A 25,768-nucleotide genomic window follows, 5' to 3' on the forward strand; every position below is an offset into this window, starting at 1 on the left:
CTCCCTTATTAAAAATTCCATCTATGAATATGCAAATATGTGTCCTTTTAAAAGTTGATCTGCTGGACATAAGATGTCTCCTATTTCACTGAAAAGTCCATTCTCAGTGTTATACTGCATTCACAAAGTATTCAGACTCCTTCACTGTTTTCACATTTTGTTATGTTGCAGCCTTATGCTAAAATCTTTTAAATTAGTTTTTCCCCTCATCAATCTACACTCAAAATTTTTGCTAATTTATTAAAAAGGAAAAACTGAAATATCACACTGACATAAGTATTCAGACCCTTTGCTACGACACCTGAAATTAAGCTCAGATGCCTTCCATTTCTCTTGATCATCTTTGAGATGTTTCTACACCTTGATTGGAGTCCATCTGTGCTATATCCAATTGATTGGGCATGATTTGGAAAGGAATGCACCTGTCTATATAAGGTCTCACTGCTGACAATGCATATCAGAGCAAAAACCAAGCCAGGAGGTCGAGGGAACTGCCTGCAGAGCTCAGAAACAGGATTGTGTTGAAGCACAGATCTGTGGAAGGTTACAAAAAAATTCTGCTGCATTGAAGGTTCCCAGGAGCACAGTGGCCTCCATAATTCTTAAATGGAAGAAGTTTGGAACAACTAGGACTTTTCCTAAAGCTGGCTGCCAAACTGAGCAATCAGGGGAGAAGGGCCTTGGTAAGAGAGGTGACCAGGAACCCGATGGTCACTCTGGCTGAGCTCCAGAGATCCTGTGTGGAGATGGGAGAAACTTCCAGAAGGACAACCATCACTGAAAAATTCCAGCGATCTGGGCTTTATGGCAGAGTGGCCAGACGGAAGCCTCTCCTCAGTGAAAGACACAGGAAAGCCCGCTGGGAGTTTGCAAAAAAGCACCTAAAGGTGTCTAAGTGTCATGTCTGGAGGAAACCAGGCACCACTCATCACCCGCCCAATATCATCCCAACGGTGAAGCATGGTGGTGGCAGCATCATGCTCTGGGGGTGTTTTGCAGTAGCAGGGACTGGGGGACTGGTCAGGGTTGAAGGAAAACTGAGCAGCACAAAGTACAGAGATATCCTTAATGAAAATTTGGCCCAGAGCACTCAGGACCTCAGACTGGATGAAGGTTCACCCTCCAACAGGACAATGACCGTACGCACCCAACCAAGAGCCAACCAGAGCTCTGACTTGAACCCAATCAAACATCTCTGGAGAGACCTGAAAACGGCCTTCCACCGACAGTCCCCATCCAACCTGACAGAGCTTGAGAGGATCTACAGAGAAAAATGGCAGAAAATCCCCAAATCCAGGTGTATAAAGTTTGTCGCGTCATACACAAGAAGACTTGAGGCTGTAATAGTTGCCAAAGGTGCTTCAACTAAATACTAAGTAAAGGGTCTGAACGCTTATGTCAGTGAGATATTTCAGTTTTTCCTTTTTAATAAATTAGCAAATTCCAAAATCCTGGTTTCACTTTGTCATTATGGGGTATTAAGTGTCAATGAGGGGGAAAAAATGAATGAAATGATTTTAGCATAAGGCTGAACATAAAAAATGTGATAAAGTGAAGGGGTCTGAATGCACTGTATGAGCACTAGAGGCCTCAAGTTTCCACACTGCTCTTGTATAAGTTGAAAACTGGCCCAAACTAGTCGTGATGTCGCACAAATTATGCACGTATGTAAACGCTTTAAACTTGATTTAGGGTGAGCAGAGAGAAACTTTCCCTCTTAAGCAGATGAAAACAGCCTTCAGGTGTCGAACTCTGCATACATCACAGCACATTTTTGAGTGGAGGGGGAACTATATCAATATAGGTATCAGGCTCTAATTACATTATCATGCAAGTGTATAATAAAATCTATTGAAGACTAAAAACAATAAACGTATAATAACCAAATCTACCAACATTCACTTTTATAAATTCAGACACTCCTTAAAAACAAATGACTCAAAGACAGGAGTTGCTCAACCTTTTGGTCACTTTATTAAATGTTATAGTAAATACTTATCAAGATAAACGCAGATCAAATCTGATGGCAAATCATGTTGGTGTATTTGCTAACATAAGAACATTCTTAGGAGGGCAAAAAAGTTCGTCTACATTTATGAAATACACCTTGTGCAAACACAGGAGCCAACTAGAGACAACAGGTGTCTCTTCATGAGAAATGTTCACATCCCTCATGATTAATCGCTACACCAGTTTAAGCATTTAGAAGCGAGAATGTGCCAAAGTAGAATACAGGTAGTCTGGGGCCTTTCTGGGGGGACTCCAGGTGTCACAAAGCAGACGACACAAGTCAGCCAGATATAAGAAGATTTCCCTTCTTTACTCACACCATCAAATCCATCCTGAAAAACACACATTTGAAACTTCGACAGACAAGTAAAGGGAATTGGTTTGGGCCCTGTGTTACCGGGCTGAAGTGGATCGTGCTTTGTGAGACCTACTCATTCACCCAGGCTTGGGATCAACACAAGTGGAACATAAACAATGAACAGGACGCACAGTGCTATGCTAGACAACACGTGACGATGAGAATGATGTTACAAAAAAGGTCATAGGAACCGGCAGGCAGTTTTGAACAACACAAGCATTCCATTACCATGTTCAGCGACAACTAATGTCAACACTTAAAAGCATAATAGAAAAAATTTAACAATCTCAAATCTCAGAACTTTACAGAGCATTTTTTTTAGGAAATGAATATAAGGCCATACTTTTTTCATTATTTTTTTTTCTGTTTTTGTTCATGAATTTTTATTCTAACTCCCAAAAAGAGCAGGACATTGCAGCAACCACAAATGTCTGCTTTGCTAGATATTGGAGGAGGAACCTACCGAGGCTAATACCATGTAGAGCTTTACATTATAGAGTCCTGTCACCAACGACAATGGTCCCACTCAGGTTTAGTTAGGCTTTTAAAACAGTATAAAAAACTGAGTTTAAATAATAAGGAAACCCTCTTTGAAGGGGAAAACAATACAATGCTTAAAAGCATTGAGGGTAAAACTTGTTTATCCTTAAATACATGAAAAATGAAGATATAGAACTTGAATAACATTAAGGCGGTATATACATTTTTATTTATGTTGAGAATCCTAATAGACCCTTTCACACAGTCATTTATACATTTTATTCCACCTTCTCTCAGTGAACTACAGAATAAAGGACTGAGTCCATGCCACTTGAGGACCCAGTGGACAGCGGCCTAGTCTCAAAACTACTCCACCCTCTGCTCGGTGCACCGGTTTGCTTTGAGCTCTTAGCCGTCAGAGAACAGGGCCTTGCTTGGACTGGGCCACTGGGAGCTGGCTAGCTGAGTGGTGGTTGAAGGAGGGTCCTTCTGACCTACAAGCCCTTGGAGGGCCCAGGGTTTTTGCCCATGGTTTGATGGGAGCCCATGCCGTGGAGCTGCTGATAAAGCCCCAGCAGGTCGATCTGGCTGAGCCCGCCGCCTCCCATCATGCCATTCTGCAGGGCGAGCTGGTTTAGGTAGGTGGCCTGGTTAGCCATGGCCAGCTGCTGCTCCTGGACCTTCCTGTTGGTGATCAGCTTCTGCACGTACATCATCAGCTGTGTAGAAACAAAGAGAGAGACCGTTAAAGTAACTACAACATGACTTCTACAGTGAAATAACTACAAGCTCAACATGTATCCAAAGCACATCTGAACATGACAGACAAGAAAAACAAAACTGTAAACAAAATAAAAATGGCCATATAAGACAACATCTATTACAGCCTGATAGATACAGGACTTTAATGTCCATGCTAATATTGATATTTGAGTTTTAAAAATCCAATGAGGTCAGATATCAATAATCTTTACACAACCCATAACATAAATAAACATTTCTGATATGGTTCCCTTAAAGTTAATTGAGACCATGAAATGTACTAGGCAGAACATTTTGCAGTTGAAAAATGAACTTGTCAATATTTCTGGTGGAAAAACTTAATGAAAACATTGTTTCAAAACACATCTTTGGCATAAAATCACTCAGTCTGATGTAGAAACATTTCACGTTTTTTTTTTTTTTTCAGTTTTATTCAGACTTTCAGCTCTGTGTAATGATTGTTTCTTTCATCTGTTCACACTGCTGCCTCAGTGTCACTCTGGCTGCCCTGGTGAGGAACACAGCACTACATTTGATGCTAGACAGTGCAGCAGTGTCTCAGATTTATGTTATAATGTGATTTAAACTGTTGTCTTTTCCTGGTCTTAAAGGATACATTACATTTAGTTTCTGAACTGATACTGTTCTGGTGAAATGGACAAATACTAAATGCTTGGTCATCATATCCATGTTACTGATCATTTATTTAACATTTCTCATGTGTACATGTCTCCATCAACAATGTTATTTAAAAATGTTTCAGTATGACCTAGTTCTATCTGCTATCATTTAGTTTTCATATTACGCAAAGTGTAGATTTCTGGTAAAAAACCAGCAGCTGATGTTGTTTTAGTGATCAGTTACAGTGCCTTGTTCTTACCGTCTGCTGCCTGGTGAGAACGTCCCTGTAAACAGCCTCTCTGCGTTTGAGCTCCAGCTCCACGCTGGCCTGTCGTCCCAGAGCCATAGACTGGACCTGGGTCTCTGTGAGTGAAGGGTTCTCCTTCCACTGTGGGGGGGGGGGCAGTTCATGCAGTTAAATCTTAACCACCATCACAACTGTAACACCTCTGTGACGTATAAACACTCTCCACATTAATAAAATATTATTTTACTAAAAACAGCTAACAAGATAATCTGCACTGAACACTCACCACTCTGCCAATAATGTCTTCAAGTGACTCCCGCGGTAAATTCTTCAATGCATTTGTTGCTTCAATGACCTTCTGCCGGCCCTGGTTTATAAGGTCCTGCACACAAATGAAGACAGAGAAACACTTGAGGCAACAGGCAGCTGAGCTCAGATTCTTTTCAGCATAAGCAGTAAAGTTAATAGTCGAGACTGTGGGTATTAAATTGAAAATATTACTACTTGTCTTATGTAGTACATGGATGATCTTTAGACCTGCATTACTCCAGAGATTTGAGAGACTTTTGAGATTAATATTGAACAAAATGAATAATGTAAAAAGGTAGTAACAAACCTACAAAGAATCATCACCAGCTCTGCAGCTCTACAGAGATTTCTCTCCTTGTTTTGTTTTTACGGCCCACAGATTTACTGTATCGTAAGCTCCACAGGCAGCAAATTCCAGCGAAAAAGCTGCATTTGATCAACTCGAACAACAAATGGCAAACACATAAAGCTAGCATCTAGCTGGTGAGGAAAGTTGAGCATTTAGCAGCTAAGGACCCTGATATTTTCCTCTGGAGGAGGTGGAAACCAAAACAGAGCTAAAAAAGGAGAGTAAATATTTGATTTACTTTCATAAGGACACTACAGACATGACTCCAAATGAATACTAATGTCCCTCTGTGTGCTGATGGTGAAAGTAGGCAACACATTAGCAATAACCACTTTGTAAACTATTGACAAAACAGTAGCTTTGGATCCTTTAGCATGTTTTGATGATTTTCCTCTCCACAATCTAATGACATCATTTCCTCTACAGGATGATGCATCAGTTACTGACTTAGTTGATCACTATTTTAAGTTTCTATAAAATTTGTCTGCTTACAAAGAAACTTCAAAACAACATAATGAATCATAGATGACTTGCCATGATTACAAGAATTGAAACCAGCGTACAGTATTTTTACCAATTTATCATCCTTATTGAGAAACAAAAACTGCCTCTGGACATTTGCACTCTCTTTGTCAGATGTGCCATCGTGTATAAATAGCTGCTGCTCCAGACATGAAGTATTACAAACTGTTAGGTGGAGGAGCAGGGCAGAGCAGGGCTCGTCGGCTACAAGACTGTTGTCACAATTAGCGGTGGGGTCTGAGGAATGTGGGGCGCCATGCCGTGGGGGGAAGGAGGGGGAGGCAGGAGAGAAGGGCATGTGGAGCTCATTACTTACCTCCAGCTGCTGGTTGGACATGGAGGCCAAAGCCGCCATGTTGTAGGAGAAGTAGCTGGAGGTGCCCATGTCCATCTGGGAGTACGCTGTCTGGTAGTTGGTCCTCATGGACAGACCCTGAGAGATGAAAGAGGGAGACAGAGGGAGGGAGCGAGGAGGCCGAAGCCCCCCGGCATCCGACAGAAGAGCAGGATTAGTATACATCAATTAGGTGGGTGTTAAGAGTCACCAAGGGCATGATGGGAGAGATTGTATGCCATCACTGCGGTCGACCACGGACGACAATTCATGTTTCCCATCAACCTCTTCACACAGTGATCGTCCATCTGTTCACTCTATGTTTAGAAAGTTCACAAGAAAGCTTTCAACTCTTCAGACATATTAGTTGTTGCCAGGTATTAGCCTGCTCCTCTTGTATTAAACATGTGTGTGAGAGTAGTGACCTGAAGTAAACAGTCTTGTCCCAGTAAAGGCCAGCAGGATGCTGATGTTTGTGTGTAATTGAGCCTCTGCTGCAGATGGTTTTCCTGTGCCCTGTAATCTGGCCATCCGGTATGTAGGGGTGTGTGGGTGTGTGTGCGTGTGTGTGTGTGTGTGTGTGTATTGGGGGCCTGTGGGGGTCTTTGGACCTGGTCAGAGACAGGTGTGCAAGCCTAAACAGTACAAAACCACAAATGCACATACATACACGCACACGCGCGCGCGCACACACACTTTTGGGTTTGCTATTAACAAGCAGCCACTCTTGGAACAGCATCCTCAGACACTCAGTAGACTTCATACATCTTCAGACAGACAGACAAAATCGAGACTTTACTTCATTTCCAAAACTCAACGTCTGAAACTAAAATTTATGACATGAGCCTCTCTAAGCTCTGTACCGCGCTGAAGTCATCCCAGTGAGACCGAGGGCTCCCGGGTTCAGTTTAGTTTTGGGCGCCTGATCATGTTCTCACAGTTTTTCCCATTTCCTGAGTTGCAAATCTGATATTCATACACATAGCTTTTCCTGGCCACCACTGGCCAACCCTTAAGTTGTGAAGACATTAGCAGAGGCAGGGTTACGTTCCAGTTGCTTCTCTTGCAAAGCTCGGAGTATATACAACGTGATACTGAGCAGCCTGTCGCAGATGAAAGCGGCTACTCCTGTATCTTGGTATGACAGATTGCAGTGATGCGGACGCGACTGAAATCCTCACATTTGACCTCAGCGCCACTGTTTTCCCTGCGACTATGAACCCTCTGTTCTCTTGAAAAGCAGAGAAGCTCTGAGGGAAAAGCCTCTTAAGGCGCACAGAGGGCAGAGAGGGGAGAGTGTGTTGGAAAAATAATCATTAGAGTGAATTAGAATCTAGGATTACACAGGGGGGGAGAGGAGACCTGCTCCTGCTCTCTTACAACATCAACCCCCCATATACTTCTTCAAATAAACCCCGCTAATTGCCCATTGATTTGTCCTACAAAAAGAGAGGAGAGAAAAGCAGAGAAGGGGAAGACACGGAAAAGTCAAGTGTAACACTGACAGAAGGCGAGTTCCTGACCCTCTGTGGATGCAACAACTCACAGTAAGCAGCACTGACACTGCTTGGACAGCCTCAGTGGTTTGTACAGCAGATCACCGGCCTGCTGCAGGGGTAAAGCAACCATCGCAAGAGTAGAAAGAGACCTTGTCATCTGCTTACTCTGAGTGATGAGAGGATTATACGGATCCAACACTAGCTCACACATCCTGATGAATAAAAGCTTGGTCTCACTAAGCTCACCTTGCCACTTAGATGTCACTCTAAGCTGAGTGCTGTATGTGCCTGTCTTTAATTTTGGATCTGGTGGATATGCCTTTGTGTGTGTGTGTGTGTGTGTGTGTTTTTCCTCTATGCTCACCTTCTTCTCTGCTTCGTACTCGGCCCAGGCAGCCTTGCGATCCTCCTCGCTTAGGGCTTCCTCCTCCTTGTGGTCCAGCAGGGAGTCGTGTTCGTGATAACACGCAATCTGGTCCTTACTGGATTGCAGCATCTCGGCCAGGAAGGTGTCCTGCAGCGATCAGAGTGAAAGAAGACAGAAAAGGGTCTCAGTGGATTTTAGGTTATTAGAGGGGAGGGAAACACTGCTCTGAAGCCACCTGAGTAATAAAAGGTTATATTCAGGATTTGCTCCAAGCTTCAGACAAAGTTTTTCTGCAACACATAATGCTGACATCACATCTAGAGGCAGGTGTTGTTGCTGAGGTTGTCTGAAAACACAGAATTTGGACATCGCTTTGGTCTGAAGAGCATTCATTTGGCCTGCAGCTAGCTGTTTTGTATTCATACTGGAAACACGCAGCACAAGTTAGTACGTGCACACCTGTTGTGTTACTGTGGAAAACAATACATGGCCTCAATACAACCTCATCTCCTACAAAAAAACAGTTCAGCTCTAATGTTTGGATTAAAAAACAAAAAAACAAAACTTGGATTCGCCTGTAAGAGGATTAGAAGACACATAAAAACCAAACAAACAAAATAAATAAATAAGTGAAGGTTTTTTTGGGACTCTGGTTTCCATGACTACATTGTTATTGAAAACAATACCTGAGTAAAATTAAGAGCGGGGCCAGACTCCGCTCACACAAACATGGTTTAAATTACTCTCTCTGTGGCACGTTTGCTTTTCTTTGTCTTGACTTAGCTTTACATTAAACTGGAACTTTGCAATCTGGAAACGTCATGCAAAAGTTGCATCATTAACCTCCATGCGGGCCAGTTTTACAGAGGGGCTCTGCTCTGCTCCCTCCTCCCCTGCTCCCTCTCTCTTTGAACGGTGACAATGAGTGTGAAGTTGCAAACAAAATTAATCATAGATGTCACTGGCGTTAAGAAGGGGGGGAAAAAAAGGAAGAAACATCAAACTATAAAATGAGACAGTGATTGCAAATCTGTATTGAATAAACAGAAAATAAACACCAGGCCAGACGGAGTGAAACTGGATCCCTCAAAGGGGAGAGCTGCAGGAAAAGCACACAAGGCCCTATTTTTAGGCCTCCAGAAAGTGACAGATAAGGTGACTGAGAAAGGTAGGAGCAGAAAGGGCCGCAGAGCTTCGCACACTCAGGACCGCTGGACCCAATTGTGCTCCTCATTGACACATGTTTACGTTTCCCAGCCATCGCACTCAATCAGGAAAAAACTAGGCCACCCCTGAACAACCAGACATTTCAGAGCAGCAGCGCAGCCAGAGATTCAACTGCTGCTTTGCTCTCTAATTAGGACATAAAAGCACTGAAGAGCCTGATGGCCTGACTGGGATAAAAGGCATCCATCGTGGTATATTCTGCCAACATAGGAGAGTAAAAGGTCAAGTAGAGGTCAAAGTGGATGACAGCACAGGTACTTATATTGGCACTGATATACAGTAGATACAATATACATGATTTTGGGCTGCAATTAACTATTTTCATTATCGCTTAAATCAGAGATGTATTTTCTTGATTTCTTGATTATTTGTTTTGTCTACAAAATGTAAGTAACTACTTACTTAATCTGATCAAACAATCCAAAACCAGGAAATACTCAGTTTACTATCATGTATGACAAAGAAAAGCATCAAATCCTCACATTTGAGAAGCTGACAGTTAATCACACAATTAATCGGTTATCAAAATAACTGACTAATTGATGCAGCTCTACGTGATTTTGACTGCACTGTATGACACTGTACAGGTTTAAAGTACAAGTCTCACAATGAAGATGATCCAGTGGTCACTCAGAGGTTCATCTGTGCCACTCAATTTTCCACAAAAGTTGTCTTTTGCATTATGGAATCACGAGTCTCAATTGTTCCAAATCAGTTTGTGCAATGTTTTCGCATAAGCTTGCTGTTGATTCCCACATAAAGCAGATTGGTGGGGGATTATTTATAAGTCAATAACAACAAAAGTAAACTCAACAAGAGCTGGCTGCCTGTGAGAAACACCCAGGCCGCTCACTTCATCTGAAAGCCATAGCCTTGCTAGAAAAGAACAGATGTGATAATCTAAGTTTTCTGTTCATGCTCTAGTTTACTGTCAACTACTAAAGTTTGAGTTATGCATACAAAGCTGCAATCTGTTGAACATGTGGAAAGTGTGTGCAGGTTTGATTCAAATGCATGAATGAGTAGCACTTCTGACTGTCGACCAGGTAACGGGTCAGTAGAGCTGCAGGTCAAATGACAGTACAGATGCTCCCCCTGGAACCCAGTGCATTCTGGGATACCCAAGTAATCCCCATCAGCAACGGCTCTGGGGTGGTCTGGTCCATCTCCCATCCTGCTGCGCTGTGTGTGTATGTGTGTGTGTCCTGAGCCAGTGCTAATGATTGTGTGTAACCTGACCTGGGCTATTGTCATCTGTATGGAGCTGCATGGTAAAGCCTATCGCTTTACTGCAGGGGAGCAGAAAAAGCGAGAGTGGCTGGGTGGGCAGATGCTCAGAGAGAGAAAGAGGTAAATTACCCAACTCAACGAGACTTGTGTTTTCCCCCCTCTGTGAAAATATGGGGAGCTGGGTGAGTACTTCTAAAAGGGTGAAATCTGGGGAGGAATTCAGTCATTTGGCATCAGAGAGCATGTTTATGTGTTCAGATGTAATGATGGAGGTGGCAGGCCATGTCTGAGGAAAAAGCTCGAAGATTTTCCTCAGTTTAGACTAAAGATTCTTAACAGAGTCAGTCTCAATGAGAGTCTGATAATCTCCTGTCTTGATTCTAAACAGCATTTTTGAGCAGAAAGTGCTTTTTATTCAACAACGGGACTCGAAATCTGCTATTAATGCATAGTGAGCTCTGAGCTGGAAGTCTTGGCTTCAGCTGACTGCTAAACAAAGCAAAGGGTCGGGAGAGCAAGAAAACTAGAGTGTATGCATTGGTATACTAATTCAACAAGGCATCCAAAATGCATGACATTTACCACTGTATGAAGGCCTTTCCATTCTTTCAATCGAGAAAAGAATTTATGCTCTCCTTAAGCCAAATTCTTGTACATGTGTATATTATGAAAATGGCTGACCTGCCAGCAGTCCATAAATGATGTAAAGCAGTTTTCAAACTAGGCAGCTCTCACATCACAAAGATGAAAACTTGGGAGTCGACATAAACGGGCCTCATGTAGACTTTACAACTTGGCACGGGCACCCACACGTACTTTACCAATAAACTTTAGGTGACGCTTAACTGTAAAAGGTCTGATGCAATTAAACACCCGCCTGCATTAATAGCTTCAGGTTCTATGAAGGCAGGATTTTTGGCCGTGTTATCAGATACTTTCTTGAGCTGAGAACATTCTCAACCATGTTAACCCAATTTCCTGCACCTAAACAGCCGCTTATTGTGTTGGGCATGCCACAACAATAAACCTCCACTTAACAGGGAAAAACACCTCACAGGTGCAGGGGGAGAGATGAAAGTCAGCGAGGTTGGAAAGATGGCGACGGTGAACTGACTTTTGATTGGATTGCAATATGAAAAGAAGAGCGGTACAGAGTAAAAATACAGGGAAAGAACAGGAGACAAAAAAATGAAGAGTAGTCTGGGAGTTCTCATATGTATTTGACATGGCTGTGTCTGCCAGAAACTGCTTTTGATGCACAGGTGCGTTAACCATAGCAACAGAGGGGGCGAAGACAGGATCCCAACAGCAGGAATGTGAGTGGCTGAGATATTTGTAATACCTAAACATAGCCAGTCAAAACTCCCTCTCCCCCAGCTGCACATGAATGATACACATAACCCTATTGGCCTGCTCTAAACAGTTTCTGAAGCAACGCACTTAAGTTCGGGCGCTGTGCCTGACAACAAGAGGCCACTCCTGCCCTCAGGACCACGTTGTCTTTACTCCCTCCAGGGCGAGCATACAAGTCAGAGGGTTTATCTTGCTGTCAGTCAATTAACAAAGAAATAAAATCACGCGTGTCACAAAGGGCTAAACAAAGACAATAAACACCACACATTCCTATAAAAACAAGCCTCGGCTAGCAGCAGTAGGGGGGTGAACTTCTACGAGAGCTCGGGCTGGACGAGCAGGTCAGTGGGGATTCGCAGGGAGTCGACAAGAACTGTACTGGGAGGAGAAAAAAGTCAAATGGGAATTGGTTTCTGAATGAATTTATGGTGACTGATAAGTTGTGCACTAGTTGTAGTAGTTGTCCATAAAATTTGGGAATTGATTAAGAGGCGGTGAGGTGTCACTCTGTTCAATTTCAACAAACAGCACTGCTCCCCAAAGTCCACCTACTGGTCTGGTTTAAGGGGGATTTATACTTCAAATAAGAAGTTAATGGCAGGTCCAACAAATATAAGTGCAGCATATGCTTTGATTTTTAGTTTAGTATTGGATTTCACCTGTTGCAACACTGAACAGATGTATCATACGTGATATTGTGCTTTAATTATATTCCCCACAGTAACTATATTTAAATTTTTTCATTCGCTATGGGATATGAACAACAGTGGGCTACTCAGGTACATTTATAGTATTGTCGTTAAATCCAGGAAACTTGTTTCTTTACTGATTATAAGACTATTCACGGCAGTTGCTGTATTAATGTTTTTCATACTCACTTTGATAGTGAATGGGGTGCATTTCTGAGAAGAGAAGCTTGCTTCATGTTGTGTTCACATCAATCATCTCGAAAATACAAGCAACCCACAGTTCTTGAGGTCCCTATGTGGTATGTCCATATGCACTGTACGCCCTTCAGGTAGTTACACTTCTGAGGAGACATATCGACTGTGAAGACTATGTGCGTTGGATCTGTGGATACACAGTACCCTTAAAAGGATCATTTCGCCAATTTTAAACTTCATCTCTAGCTATACAAAATAGGGATATAGTGTGAAAAACGCTTGCAGTTGTCGATGTTTTCTGTGTTTCTGGGGTGCAGAAACAGAGTAACCCAGACTACTCTTCTGGTGCTTTGTTAAATCTGACTTAATTTTCTGACAGATTATTATATCGGACTTTGCCAACTCTGAATGTGTAACAGCACATCAGCAACTGTGTGTTACCTGTGTGTTTCTCGTTGTCTGTAACGATAAAAGAAATAGTGTTTGCTTGAAGTTTTTTCACCCCTTCGCCCAAGATTGTTTCCCAAACCAAGCTGAAATGGTTTGAGGTTTTTTGACTGTCCGCTGGCAGCTTTGGCAGCATTCTGGCTTGTGTACAGCTCTTGGTAAGTTTGCAATGATCAGCATAAGTGACTCAAGTGCGCCATTTGTTTTATGATCCTTGCACACTGGTACGATATATCCAGACTCAATGAGGAAAAACGTTTTGTGAAGTGAGAATAAGCCTCAGTAAAAGAGATATAAAGCATCAGTAGTGGATTGGATGGGACCGCGCAAAATGCATTCTGGTTGTTGTGGGATTCCCCCTTGAGAGCGATTCTACAGCCTTTTCCTGAGCTTCCTCTAGTCATAGGGCACCAATTTCAAAAATAATTGCACATTACTACACAGGTGACCTAGTTTTAAGAAATTATTATATTCACGGCAGTGAAGTTTCCCTTTAAACCCACAACTATAAATCCAGCTTTACGGTAGCAAGGCTCTGTCACTTGTCGGTGGATGTTGTCCAGACTAAATTTTCAGACTGGCTTTGTAACTACAGTACTTCAGCAATTTTTTAAGACAGCCAGTGGCAACATTTTCTATATCCATTTTGTTATCTGGCAGTGTAGTTAACGGTCTCCTGAACATTAACAGACAATGAAACAGCACAACTTGTCTGAAATCTAAGTTGTGGTAAAAGTGGAGGTTAAATCTTTTTCCTACAGTCCTCATGTTGCCCGTTCAAGTTCAAGCAAAGAGAGAAAGATTCATCATATAAACAGCAGAGACACATTCAATAGTCTCAACAGACCAGAGTGTAGCAAACATGAGTTGCTCTCGCTTTTTCCCACCTGCAACAACTCTGTCTCTTGCTGTTACTGTCATTAGTGCTCTCTCCACCTGCAATGCAACAAGCTCAGGCATGTTTTCCGAAGGCTGGCAAAAAGCATTCTGGGAAGTATAAGAAATCACTTACCCGAGTAGAAATACACCGGGAAGGGTGGGTACAACAAAAAAAAACATCACTTAAAACATTCCCATCTAATATAACTCCTGGAATTCACTGAACATCACAGACTGATGATGAATAATGCATTAAGAGTATTCCAGGGGGCATTTTCCTTTAAGGTCAAAGAGATTTCCTACCCCTAATGAGACAAGCATGGTGTGGCTTATTGCTCCAGTCTGCTCCTGTCTATACTGCGGCTTGAATACAGCTTCCCCACATCCTTTCAGTATACCTGACTGGGCCTAATGACCACTGCAGCCATCACCTGCTGAGAGCACATACAGTAAGGTACGCCCACAGCCTGCCAGCTTGACCGATGGTGTATAATGCAGCAACGAGTTCAGAGAAATCAAAGGAGCTGTATAAGATTTGTCCAACAAACCATGAGCCCATTCTGCAAGTGGTCGCATGCTTGATTGAAGTGTGATGAAGAGGAAATGGGTGAGGATGTCTCAGGTTGGGTGGGTGTGGAGTCAAAATCTCATGTCTGGGTTGCACAGACCTTCTTTGTCATTAGGGGGAAGTGCGCCTGCTTCCTTTGTCTCCAATTAGTTTCTCTGAAGAGCAGAGAGACATCTTTAAGAGAGGGGTTTAAATAATGACCCTTCATCAGGCCGGGGAGGCCAGAGGGAGAAAAAGAATAACAACTTTACTGAGTTTGCTTTGAACATTCAGAGGCAGAGTGGCGAGTCAGTGTAACAGATGGCTGTGGGGACAAGATGGGGTTGGTTAACGGTGGATGGGGAAGAGAGTGAGGACGTTGCTAAGGACAAGGGGAAGGAAAGTGGAAGAGAAATGGTAGAATTGGGACATGAATAGTAGGGGACAATGGCAGGTAGAACCCATAAGTGACATTAGAGAAAAGACAACTATAGTGGTGTTTTCCCCTCCTACAAGGCTTTTACACAAGAACAAATAAGAGAAATCGTCACAATCAAACACTGCCTCTTTGAGCTGTTTGACCCAAGTGTCAAAGCAATATGCCCTCTCTGGCTAGGAAGACAATACTTCTACGTGTGAAGAGTTGAGACAAAGAAGTGCAAAAATCCCTCTGCTGTGCCTCGAATCACTCTCTCTTTCGGCGCAGAGTGTTGTTGGCTCAAAGTGATGGAGGGTGTCTGACTCATCTTCACATCATTCCAGACGGCAAATTCCTTCCGTAATACCGCAGTCCTGCTGCCACATCATAGTTAACCCCCTGGCCAAAACAGGTCGGCTTGTTAAAGAGCTTGTCAGCCTCTCCGACTTTAATACTGTGTCACGTAAATGTCACTGGGCTCATTAAAGATCATACACATCTAACAGGCCGCGGCTCAATGAACACATCTTTCCTCTTCAAATCTCCAACTGTGCTCCACTGCCCTGTAAGTAGGCGACTCCTGGTTGGAGGAATATGGAAGGTGAGAGCAATGATATCAGCTGCCGGGTGAGTGGATTCATGCAGCGCTCCTACCTGTTAATACCCATGAAGGGAATAGCGATAAAGATCTTTAGACAGTGTAAATGGAAAACAGATTTTCCATCAAGGTGCAGTGCAAGGCCTCTCAACTGTCCGGCAAAAAAGCCAACCAGTTGGATATACAGTGTTTCTTTTATCCACTCTGTTTACAGACTTCTGCACAGGAACCCAGGTCAAATCAAAACAAAGAGGTAAAACCACTTAAGATGATCTGAATAAACCTAGAGACTGCAAAAAAGGGAAGGAGTGGGAAGGGATGGGAGTGATTCAGAGATCAACAGAGAAGTAAAGGACGGTAAGGAATGAAGAATGAATGAGAAAAAAAAAAAGAAAAGTGCAGGTTTATAGCGGGGCAGCAGCTCTGCTCCACAGCAGTGTTGCAATGAGAAGACTATTTAGTAAATAGCAGTAAACAGACAGATCTGTGCAGCTGTGCGGGGTTGGATGGCCCATGTAAGGGCTGTGTGTTCTTATTAAACCCCATGGGGCCCAAACAGTGACACAGCACCTGCATTAAAGGAGAGGAGAGGCGAGTGAAGGATTATGAGAGGAAACGAAAAGAAATAGATGCCGGAAAGGCCAAGCAGGATACAAGCTGGCATTGTATCTAAATAACAGTTTATCACCGAGTGCTAAACTTCAAAAGGAAAAACATACTACTTAGTACAAGTTAGGAAAAACAAGTTTGGCATTTGAAATGGCATTCAGTGCCATGTTTGTTCAGGGAAAAAGACGACTTTATTACTGTTAATGGGCTTCAGCCTTTTCTTCTGCATTTCCTTTAGGGATTAGTCTAAAGGAACACCATGAAACCTCAGTCAATGGTTCGTCAAAGCCCAATTACGCGTCTGATTTATCCTAAATTTAATTTACTAAATGAAGTTTGGTATGGTACAGAAGCATATTTCAACACTCTAAATGCATATTTACCTTAGGGAGCATGGGTGTGGCTTTCTTGCTCTTCTTCTCGGAGGGATCGTCCAGCATGTCCGGCTCAAAGGTGTAGAGCTCGGCCAGTTCATTCATTGTAAAGTGCCTCTCAATCTGCTGCTGGTCCACCACTCGGTATGAGAGAGACTGTTTGGTTACCTGCCGCTCATAAATCTTCTCCTCCATTGTACCCTGAAGGAAGAAAAAAGTGAGGAAAGCCAAGAAAAAACCATTACAGTCTTACTTAAGCTGTGAGTGTCCAAGAAATCACAGGACTTGGTGGTATAAGCTTGTCTGGCATTAGTAACTCAAGGCTCACTTAAGCCACAGTGATTCCATACAGATGCACCAACAGGCCAACAGATCTGACCAAAATATCCTGACAAGCTTACCTGGGCCAGAAATCTGTAGACGAAGACGGTCTTAATCTGACCAAAGCGGTAGACCCTGAAGATACTCTGGATGTCATACGAGGGATTCCAGGAGGCGTCGAAGATGATGACCCGGTTGGCTGCCACCAGGTTGATGCCGAGGGAGCCAGCTCGTGTCGAAATGAGGAACAAACGGCCTCTGGGAAAGTATAAGAGAGTGGAAGAAAGGGAGAGAGAGGAAGGGGGGTTGCTAAGAATTATGTAATCCAGGATTATACATGTCCAGCATTCCTTTAGCTGTAATATGCACTATGAAAGTATCAAAATTCTGAGCTGTTTGGAAAGTTTGGTTTTATTGAGTGCTTAAGTGTTGCTTAAGATAATAAAAAGGCACCCGCTGACACAATTAGTTGATTAATTAATTAGTCAATTAACAGAAAATTAATTAATTGGCAACTATTTTGATAATTGACTAATTCACTTTTAAACCAAAAAAGCCAAACATTACCAAGTTGCAGCTTCTCCAGTATGAGAATTTACTGCTTTTCTCTATTTTATATCACTGTAAACTGAAAATCTTGGGGATCTTTTTGACTTGTTGGACAAAATAAGATATTTGTAGACGTCATCTTGAGCTCTGGGAAAACGTGATCAACATTTTTCACCATTTTCTGACATTTACATACAGACGAAAGGATTAATCGACAGTGAAAATAATAGCTAGTTGCAGTCCTAAAAGGCACATTACCTCGTGTTACTGGGGTCATTAAACTCTTCCGCCCACTTCTTCCTGGTGGTGGCGTTAGTGGAGCCGTCCAGACGATAGTAGTCGATGTTCCTGAACCACTTGCCTTCACCTTCACAGATACATCACAGTTAAGAAATCTGCTATGAACTTCAATGTCACTGTCTACGCAGCACAAAACCTTCAATAACACACGTGTCACCATCAACAAGGCCTTTTCCTTGTCAAAAGGACTTAGTTTGGACACTTGCAGACAGCAGATAGATGGTTGTGTTGGTTAGAGGCCAGCCATATTTAGCCTTCAAGATGGCTAACCCCCCTACCAGCCTTCATACCCAACATTTCAGTATGTTTCCAATTACAGCACTGTGATCTTTTCATTACAAATTACAAACCCTTGAGCAAACATTTTTTTTGTGGAATAAAAAGTCAAGGTCTAATCATTTTCAAAATGAAAGTAAAAACAGCTGCTGAAGTTTAATTAGGAACATGACCTTACACCAGCGGCGGTGTGTGTGTGTGTGTGCGTCTGTGTATGTTTAAGGGTAATAAGTACACCAGCGTGTACAAGCATACATGTTGCATGTGGGCTGTCTTCGGAGTGTGAAACCTGCATCTCCATATGAAAATACTTCTCCAAAATATAATGTTAGCATTTTTTTTATACTTCAGTTCAAAGACTTGAAGTGTAAAACCACAAAAATGAACCTCAGACAACTGGGCTCCTCCAGCTCCATAAGTCAGAGGCTGGCTTACAACATTTTCACATTTCTTGGTGATTTTAGCACATCACGAAACCAAGAGCAGCCTTTCAAATCATAACATTCAGTGGAAAGCTGATCATATGAGACTGTAGGATCATACAGTAAAATAAGGTTAACAAATTCACAGGGATGTCAACTGAGTACAGTGAGAACTTCTTGAGTAAAAGAGAAAATGTGTGACTGCACTACAAAAACTTACCTTTGTACGGGGAGGGCTTTTCTTCTTCTTTAGCTCTACAAGCCAGCTCCAGGAAATCTTCGATCAGGTCCAGAGAGATAAGAGACTGACTGAACACCAACCTGAGGACAGATAAGAGGATACATTGGTGTCACTTTACCACAGCTCCATTTCACTCTGTGATAAACCCAAACACTTTCTTTCCAGACCCTCTTACACTTTCTCTTCTACTTCCTCGGCCATGCGCAGGATCTCAAAGAGGATCACCATCTTTCCAGAGTGTTCCAGGATTTCGGCATCAGCCTCGGTGACAAACTCCTTGTGCCAGTCGGGGGTGTTACTCCCTGGTGCTGAGCCGCTGCGCGGAGCTGTTTGTGACACGAAAAAAGATAGTGTTCAGCCTCAAGTCCTGTGCAGTCTCACAAAAAAAAACTGTAACAAAGACTGAAACAAAGACAGCCGCAAAACTGAGCCTCACTATTACCTCTGTCACATTACAGCTGCAGCGAGTGCAGATGTTAGTTGACAAAGCAAGAATGTCATGAAAAATTTTCCCTTTTATTCTGTTTTTCATCTGTTGGTACACTCAATCAAGATCTTCATGCATGCAGCCTTGATTTTAGTTCACTTTTGGGGTAATCTATATATGCATTTTAATAAGACACCGGCTTAGTTCTTTAGCTTTGTGATTAACACTATTTTTTCTCTTTCCAATCAATCATGTGTATTTGTTGATCTGGGTGGCGACATGCTGCATACAATTGCCCTCACAAGGATAAATAAAGTTGTGTTGAACTGAATATTCATTCATCACATTACATATGTAGTAAAGGAACTGCTTATTGTTGTTGTTTGCCGTTTCATCGAACTTTTGGCTGTCAGCTTAACTGATTCTAAGTGGAAGGATACAAAACTAAGCTTGTATCATTCAGGCTGGCTTGTTGATAATAACAATAACAATAATAATAATAATAATAATAATAATACATAAAAGTAAGTGATGAAGGTAGAGATGCACCGATCGATCAGCCACCGATCAAAACTGGCCAATTTTCAGCTGATCAGCCATGACCAGTGATCAGCTGATCAGTCTCATATCTGATTTTTTTCCGAGTCGAATTTACACACGATGGTTCACATCGCACACACAGTGGCACAGACAGTAACGTCACAGCCACACACACAACATATTGTCAGTGTGGAAGTTCTTTAGCATGAGTGAAGAAGACACAAAGCTCGCAATTTGTAATAGCTGTAAGTCCATTAATGAAAACTTAGAAAAATGTTTTTCTGTGTATTCTGTCAATCATAGTTCTTTGAAAGACAGAAAACATATGAAGAAAGAAATTATTTCTTTCTTATTAAATTCTTATAAAGAAAGAAAATTGGAATCAGCAGGTCAGACTTTCAAAAAAAAAAAAAAAAAAAAAAAAAAAAATTGGCATCGGCCAAGAAAATTGCAATTGTTGCATTTCTAGATGAAGGGTGTCACTTGAATTTCAAATGTAGGGGAAAGCTATGGTCACAATACCTACAGTTCTGGTCCCTCTAATACCCAGCTAACTACCCATAATGCCTCAAGCATGTAGTGAACACACTAGACTTACGTTCCTCTACAGGCTCTACCCTGGGTCGACCCTCTCCGTTGCCCCGAGAGCTGGAGTTCCACTCCTTGATGACCTCCACATCATCACTATCCGAGTCATCAGATCCCTTCTTTTTTCCCTTCCCCTGCTTCTTTTTCCTATTAGGAAGGAGGAACGGTGGAGGACACGGGGTCAGCGAGAGTAACAGATGGAAGAGAAACGGGAAGTTAAATGAGTGTCTCTTTATAAATGTACAACAGGGGAACTGGAAGTGAATCTTATTTTACTTTTTCTGCTTCTCGTCCTCAGAGCTAAGACTCATGGAGGATTCTTCTGTTTCTGAAGCGATGAATTCCTCCATGCTGTCCTCATCGAAGAAACCCTGCAAGAGAGCGGACTCGCATGAGGCTTGACTGTTTGGTGATATAGGTCAACCAAACACTGAGAGTTGGATCGTGGGTAGTAGAAATGATGCATAAGGGAAAAATTCTGCCGCAGTGGCGATATGTGTGTTGTTCTCCCCTGCTGCATGACCTGTCAGCAGTACGTTTCTATTGTTTTCCCGCAGTGTGTGTGATTCCTGCTCATGTATTCCCAGTTTTTGAGTTGGTGTTTAGTGTGGTTCAGTCTTGTCTTCCCAGACCTACCTTGTTTTCTTTACTGATGTAGTCCAGCTGAAGGCACCAGGGATGGGTCCAGATTCTGCTGAGCATCTGGAAATCCTGGAAGAGTTTGGTCCCCGCGCGGCCCCGGCCCCCCTCCAAAGCATTCCCCACACCTGCACACAAGGGAAAGAGTTTGAGGAGGAAGATGGATGTGTTTGCCTTATGTACCTGACAGCATGCCCTCAGTCTCTTCATATACAGTAAGACTATTATGGAAAATGTAGAGCAACAAAACTCATTGTTGTCTGCCTATAGCCGCCCCACCACGGGCAAGCTGTATTTAAGTCATTTTTTTATTTACATGAAACAAATTATACCAAGAAACAAGCGTCAACCAGTCCTCTGACAGTGATGTGGAAACTGACCAAAACAGAGTCAGTTAAGGCATCAGTATGTTTCAACCAAAGTGCGTATTAACACCTTTGCCTTCGTACAAACTAGTTTGTTGTGAGCCGAAGTCGGTTCGATCAGCAGCTTCATGAACTGAAGTGAATGGCAGCTGCTAAAATGTTATCATTGTATTTGCTCTGTGTGCTGGTCTGCTGTGACCCAGAGAGGTCTGAAGTTACAGTAGGTTTTACACAGGCAACACACAAGTGGGGAACATTTGGTTCCATTCAACCCCTGCAGACTGACTGGTGGTCTGGGGTCCAAAGACACCACTGTGGAGGTCCAGAGCCACAGTCACAACATCAGCACTGTGCCCTGTGGACAACCCGGCCTAATGAGCCACAGCACATACCACCAAACTCTAACTCCCCCCCCCCCAATCACTCCTCTTCTTACATACCAGCTCTCCTGCTCTTTGTTTTCGCTTTTGGTGTAAAACCTCTGGCAACCCCCCTCCCTCCAAATTTCTTTCCTTTTCCTTTATGCCCCCACATTCCCCCATTTTACCCCCCACCCTCTGTTCCCTCTCTCCCAGAGCTCTTCATTAGGGAGACGTGGGAAACTGGGCTTAAACCCTGCCTGCGGCACTCTGCCAGCTGCCACTCTTACACACACACACACACACACACACACACATGCACGCACGCACACATACATACACACACACACACACACACACACATATATCCTGGGCCACATTCTGAGAGGAAAGTCCACTAAACGACTTAACAAAGCAGCACAAAAAAGTGAGAGAACAGAAAGGCCTTCCACTTATCTAAAAAACCTCGTCAGAGTAAATGACATCCAGTTAAGAGAGCACTTTTAGGAGCAACAAGACTCCTGCACAAGGATTTAGCCTCGTCCTAGACTACGCATGTTTTCCAATGGAATTCTCAATTGAACTTTGATTTAGTCTTGGACTGGACTAAATCCCTGTCTGGACAATCAGACCTGAGACTATACAAGCCCTGCTAGCAGCCCCTAGAGGTTCTGCTGCTCCTAGCATCCAACCAGATCAGAGTAGTTTGAAAAAGGCAAACAAGTGGCAACGTCAGCTTCTGTGCAACAAAAAAAACAAAACAAAAAAAGGTTAATTAGAGCATGATTCTCACCAGTGAAGTGCTCCAGGTAGTATCTGTAGAGTTTACACTGGATCGGAGTAACTCTGATCGACAGCACATACTCATGTTTGGGAGGCAGGAACTTGGTGAGCGCTGTGTAATCTTTCCTCTGTGGGAAGCAGAAATAAATCATTATTTTTAAGCAGATGGTAACCAAAGATGTCAAAGAGAACCTGAGCCGACACGCCAGAGTGTTACCTGGACACAGCCGGCCAGCATCTCATAGAGGATGTGAGCTCTCTTCTTCATGATACGGACATCGTGTGGTGTGGAGTCGGCACATTGCCCGTTCTGAATGGGATTGATGAAACGATTCCTGAACTCCTTAACTGACCCAAGCAGGTTCTCCTTGATGAAGTTCACCATGCAGTGGTCTGGTGGGGGGGGGGACAAAGATCAGAAAGTTTTAGATATATCCACATGTCAACTATCCGTCTTTCTGACAAAGATCACACTCAGGCAGTCTCACATTCTATGAGGTTGTTCTGCAGAGGCGTTCCAGTCAGCACAACCCTCCTCCTCGTCCTGATGGAGTTCATTGCTCTGGACACAGCAGACGCCTCGTTCTTCAGGATATGACCTTCATCACAGATCACTATGTCTGGACCTGAAAGCAAAAGAACGGTGGAGACAAATCTATGAAAAAAGATTGCTAGTGACTGTGAATGATGTCTTGAGATATGTCATGGATTTATTTCACACTACAAGCTTTAATAACCAATTCTGACTTAGTGTCAACACCCATTATATTTTAAGCCAATTTTAATGTGGCTAATTTCAGGTAACAGTCTGAGCAGATCAGTCCTCAGCTGTCACAAAACAGATCAATCATTTTTTAAGACAACAGAAAGTTAGAGTGGCCTAAATCAAAATATTTTTTCTCCTCACAATCATGAAAAAACATCTGTCATACACAAGAGAATATTTTTTGATTTTGTCCACTTAAACTTTCAGTCTGAATACAATCATGGAATCATCACACAGCACTGTACCTGGATCTACTAGAGTCTTCTGAAAGGTCTCTTTGAGCTTCTTGCTCTTGATGTTTCTTCCCTGGGTCAGGTTTCGGTACATCTCATAGCCAATAATCATAACACCCCCGGACTCGTGCCATTGCTGGAGGGCATACCCTCGCTCCTGTGCCTTTTTCACTGTGGCCAGCTCTATCACCTGTTGAACACACCAAAGTTCAATAAGTCTATCTTTCAAGAAAGTCATTAATCAGGGGTTTCATGAGGAGCTGTCACATAGAAACAGCTTGAAAGGTTACAAAAGCGACTCATTACCTCTAAACTTTCATCATCTTTCATTCCCATTTGCCACTTCTCAAACTCGTTGAGCCAATTGAGGACAGTGTTCAGGGGACAAACCACTAGTGCCGTGGTGAAGTCGAGCTTCTCACAAAGCAGCAAAGTATGAAGGAATGTCACCACCTACAGGACAAAAAGAGAACTACAGTTACACAGTTGCAGTGTGACAACACAGCTTTGCAACAAACACAGTTTGACAAGATCCACCCAGAAGTATCCAAGAAACTATATTCTTACAGTTTTAACAGGGAATTATGCAGGTTTGTGACACCTTAAAATGCTGCAAAGGCCAATTGGTGCAGTTTGCACAAGACTGACAGTAACTGAAAGTAAAAGCGGTCAACCTGAGGCGAGTGACCTTTGTTTCAAACAAACACCCAAGACAACAGGAAAACATGACGCTCTCTCCTCCTCACCTGCAGAGTTTTTCCCAGGCCCATACAGTGGGCGAGGATGCATCCGGAGCCGGCAGACTTCTCCATCTTCTTCACAGATTCACAGCAGCAGTCCCACATGAACTGCACCCCTGAAACAGAAGACAAAGACAGAAGGGCCAATATTATTCTAGAGCATCTCAGTGTTTGACATACAGGCTTGTGTTTGATAAATCACTGTTATGTCCTATTGATTTACTTTGTCCTTACCGTCAACCTGGTGAGGTTTGAGCTTGGTGACAAGGTTCCTGTGCACCTGCACAAGCGGTTCCTTGGTCTCTTCATCCTCGTCCAGCACCAGCTTGGTGGTGATGGGACAGGCCACCTGGGAAGACTCCTCCACCACAATCGTCTGAAGAAGGACCAGGGGCAGGGAGAGAGGAGTCACATGAGAAGATGTACTTTTGAAAGAAAATTCACCCATCACTTTTAAGAAGAATACATGCGTATAGTTAGGTGTCTGACGGTGTTCTTCACATCATGGGGATAAACACAAAACTACGTCTGTGGTGATGGAAAGCTTTTATCATTGCAACAGCAAACTTCTGCTAAATGTCCAAAAATGCTTCATGAAGTTCATCACATCCACTAGTGCAAGATAATGATTTAATTTCTTACGGGCAGATATTAATTTTTAATTTGGACTATGAATGCAAGCACAAATGCCCTAACCTAGCTCAGATATCTTGATTAAGTGACAGTGATATTAGTGCTCAAGAAATTTATTGTCATATCATACTTGCCCACATGTTTACTGTTCAAGATCATTGTTTAGGCTGTTTTGCCCTTGACTGCATACTTCTGGCCATACGTTATTTGTACAATCACTAGTTCTGGATTTTAGGTGAAGAAAGCCTAATGAGACCAATGCATGGTTTTTAAATTTTAACATGTCAATCCAAATGTATTATGCACTTTAATTACCCTACTGGCAAACACATGCCCCTCAGGGTAATTAGAGACTTGTTGCTTTTAAAAGCTGAAATATTTCAGTAAATACTGCGTTCTATAGTTGCAGAGCTTTCATGCATATCAGATAGTAAACTCTATTCACACAGACTTACGCCACTCCATCTGTCTGTCACACTTCACAAGTAGATTTTAGGTTTAATTATTTCAAGCAAGGCCCTTAGTGGATTCTCCAACTATTTGATCTGACAGACACTGAGCCATCAGCAGCAAATTAGACCATTATCAGTCTGTCTAACTCACAGTTGTTATGTTTCATCCACTTGTATATAAACAAATGCAAAGCCAGATATTAAACTCCTCTACCAACAAATGTTCTGTGGGAAATCCTGAAATTGTATCACAGTACTGAAAGAGGTCTTGAGCTTTTTACCTGGTGTGAGTTTTATCACCTAACCCACGTGTTGAGAATGTAACAGCTCAGAGCTTTAAAAATGCAGTCCGTACTTCAGATCATCAGCAGGACATTTCATTTTTACCTCTCGAAGTTTCTTCCTGAGTGCCTCTCTTTCCGATATACGTTTCCTCCTCTCCTCTTCTTCTTTCAGAGCATCCCTCGTCTCCGTCCGCAGCTTGTCATCCTTCAGGATTTTGCGGATCTTTTTGCGCCCTTTGCGGTCCTCTCCATCTTTTTCGCCGTCATCTTCCTCTCCACTCTGTGGAAATGAACATTAAGTTCAACTCTCTGATCTTCAGCCCTTAGGAAAAAAAATTAATTTCCTATGACCAGTAGCCCAGTAACCCTATGATTAATTTGTACCCTCAATAATCCTCATAACACACTCGAGGGGTGAGCTCAAAC

At 42.7% G+C, this 25,768-nt stretch overlaps 1 protein-coding gene across 3 annotated transcripts in view; it reads right to left on the reverse strand.

Moving 5' to 3' along the window:
- Window positions 1-1,951: 1,951 nt before the first annotated feature.
- Window positions 1,952-25,768, reverse strand: part of atrx (ATRX chromatin remodeler) — a 30,873-nt gene continuing 7,056 nt past the window's right edge. For all 3 annotated transcript variants that reach the window (XM_044363048.1, XM_044363047.1, XM_044363046.1), the window contains exons 14-34: window positions 25,446-25,622; window positions 24,208-24,349; window positions 23,980-24,089; window positions 23,540-23,686; window positions 23,246-23,423; window positions 22,723-22,860; window positions 22,452-22,627; window positions 22,245-22,362; window positions 20,725-20,855; window positions 20,365-20,459; window positions 20,099-20,235; window positions 18,709-18,859; window positions 18,513-18,613; window positions 17,553-17,661; window positions 16,826-17,003; window positions 16,434-16,625; window positions 7,856-8,005; window positions 5,975-6,091; window positions 4,765-4,860; window positions 4,491-4,619; window positions 1,952-3,567 (exon numbers count right to left, since the gene is read on the reverse strand). In XM_044363048.1, the coding sequence (XP_044218983.1) occupies window positions 3,343-3,567; window positions 4,491-4,619; window positions 4,765-4,860; window positions 5,975-6,091; window positions 7,856-8,005; window positions 16,434-16,625; window positions 16,826-17,003; window positions 17,553-17,661; window positions 18,513-18,613; window positions 18,709-18,859; window positions 20,099-20,235; window positions 20,365-20,459; window positions 20,725-20,855; window positions 22,245-22,362; window positions 22,452-22,627; window positions 22,723-22,860; window positions 23,246-23,423; window positions 23,540-23,686; window positions 23,980-24,089; window positions 24,208-24,349; window positions 25,446-25,622 (2,997 nt within the window). In that variant the 3' untranslated portion in view covers window positions 1,952-3,342. The remainder of the gene's footprint in view (window positions 3,568-4,490; window positions 4,620-4,764; window positions 4,861-5,974; window positions 6,092-7,855; window positions 8,006-16,433; window positions 16,626-16,825; window positions 17,004-17,552; window positions 17,662-18,512; window positions 18,614-18,708; window positions 18,860-20,098; window positions 20,236-20,364; window positions 20,460-20,724; window positions 20,856-22,244; window positions 22,363-22,451; window positions 22,628-22,722; window positions 22,861-23,245; window positions 23,424-23,539; window positions 23,687-23,979; window positions 24,090-24,207; window positions 24,350-25,445; window positions 25,623-25,768) is intronic.

Source organism: Thunnus albacares, chromosome 10 (assembly GCF_914725855.1).
Source record: "Thunnus albacares chromosome 10, fThuAlb1.1, whole genome shotgun sequence".
Taxonomy (NCBI): domain Eukaryota; kingdom Metazoa; phylum Chordata; class Actinopteri; order Scombriformes; family Scombridae; genus Thunnus; species Thunnus albacares.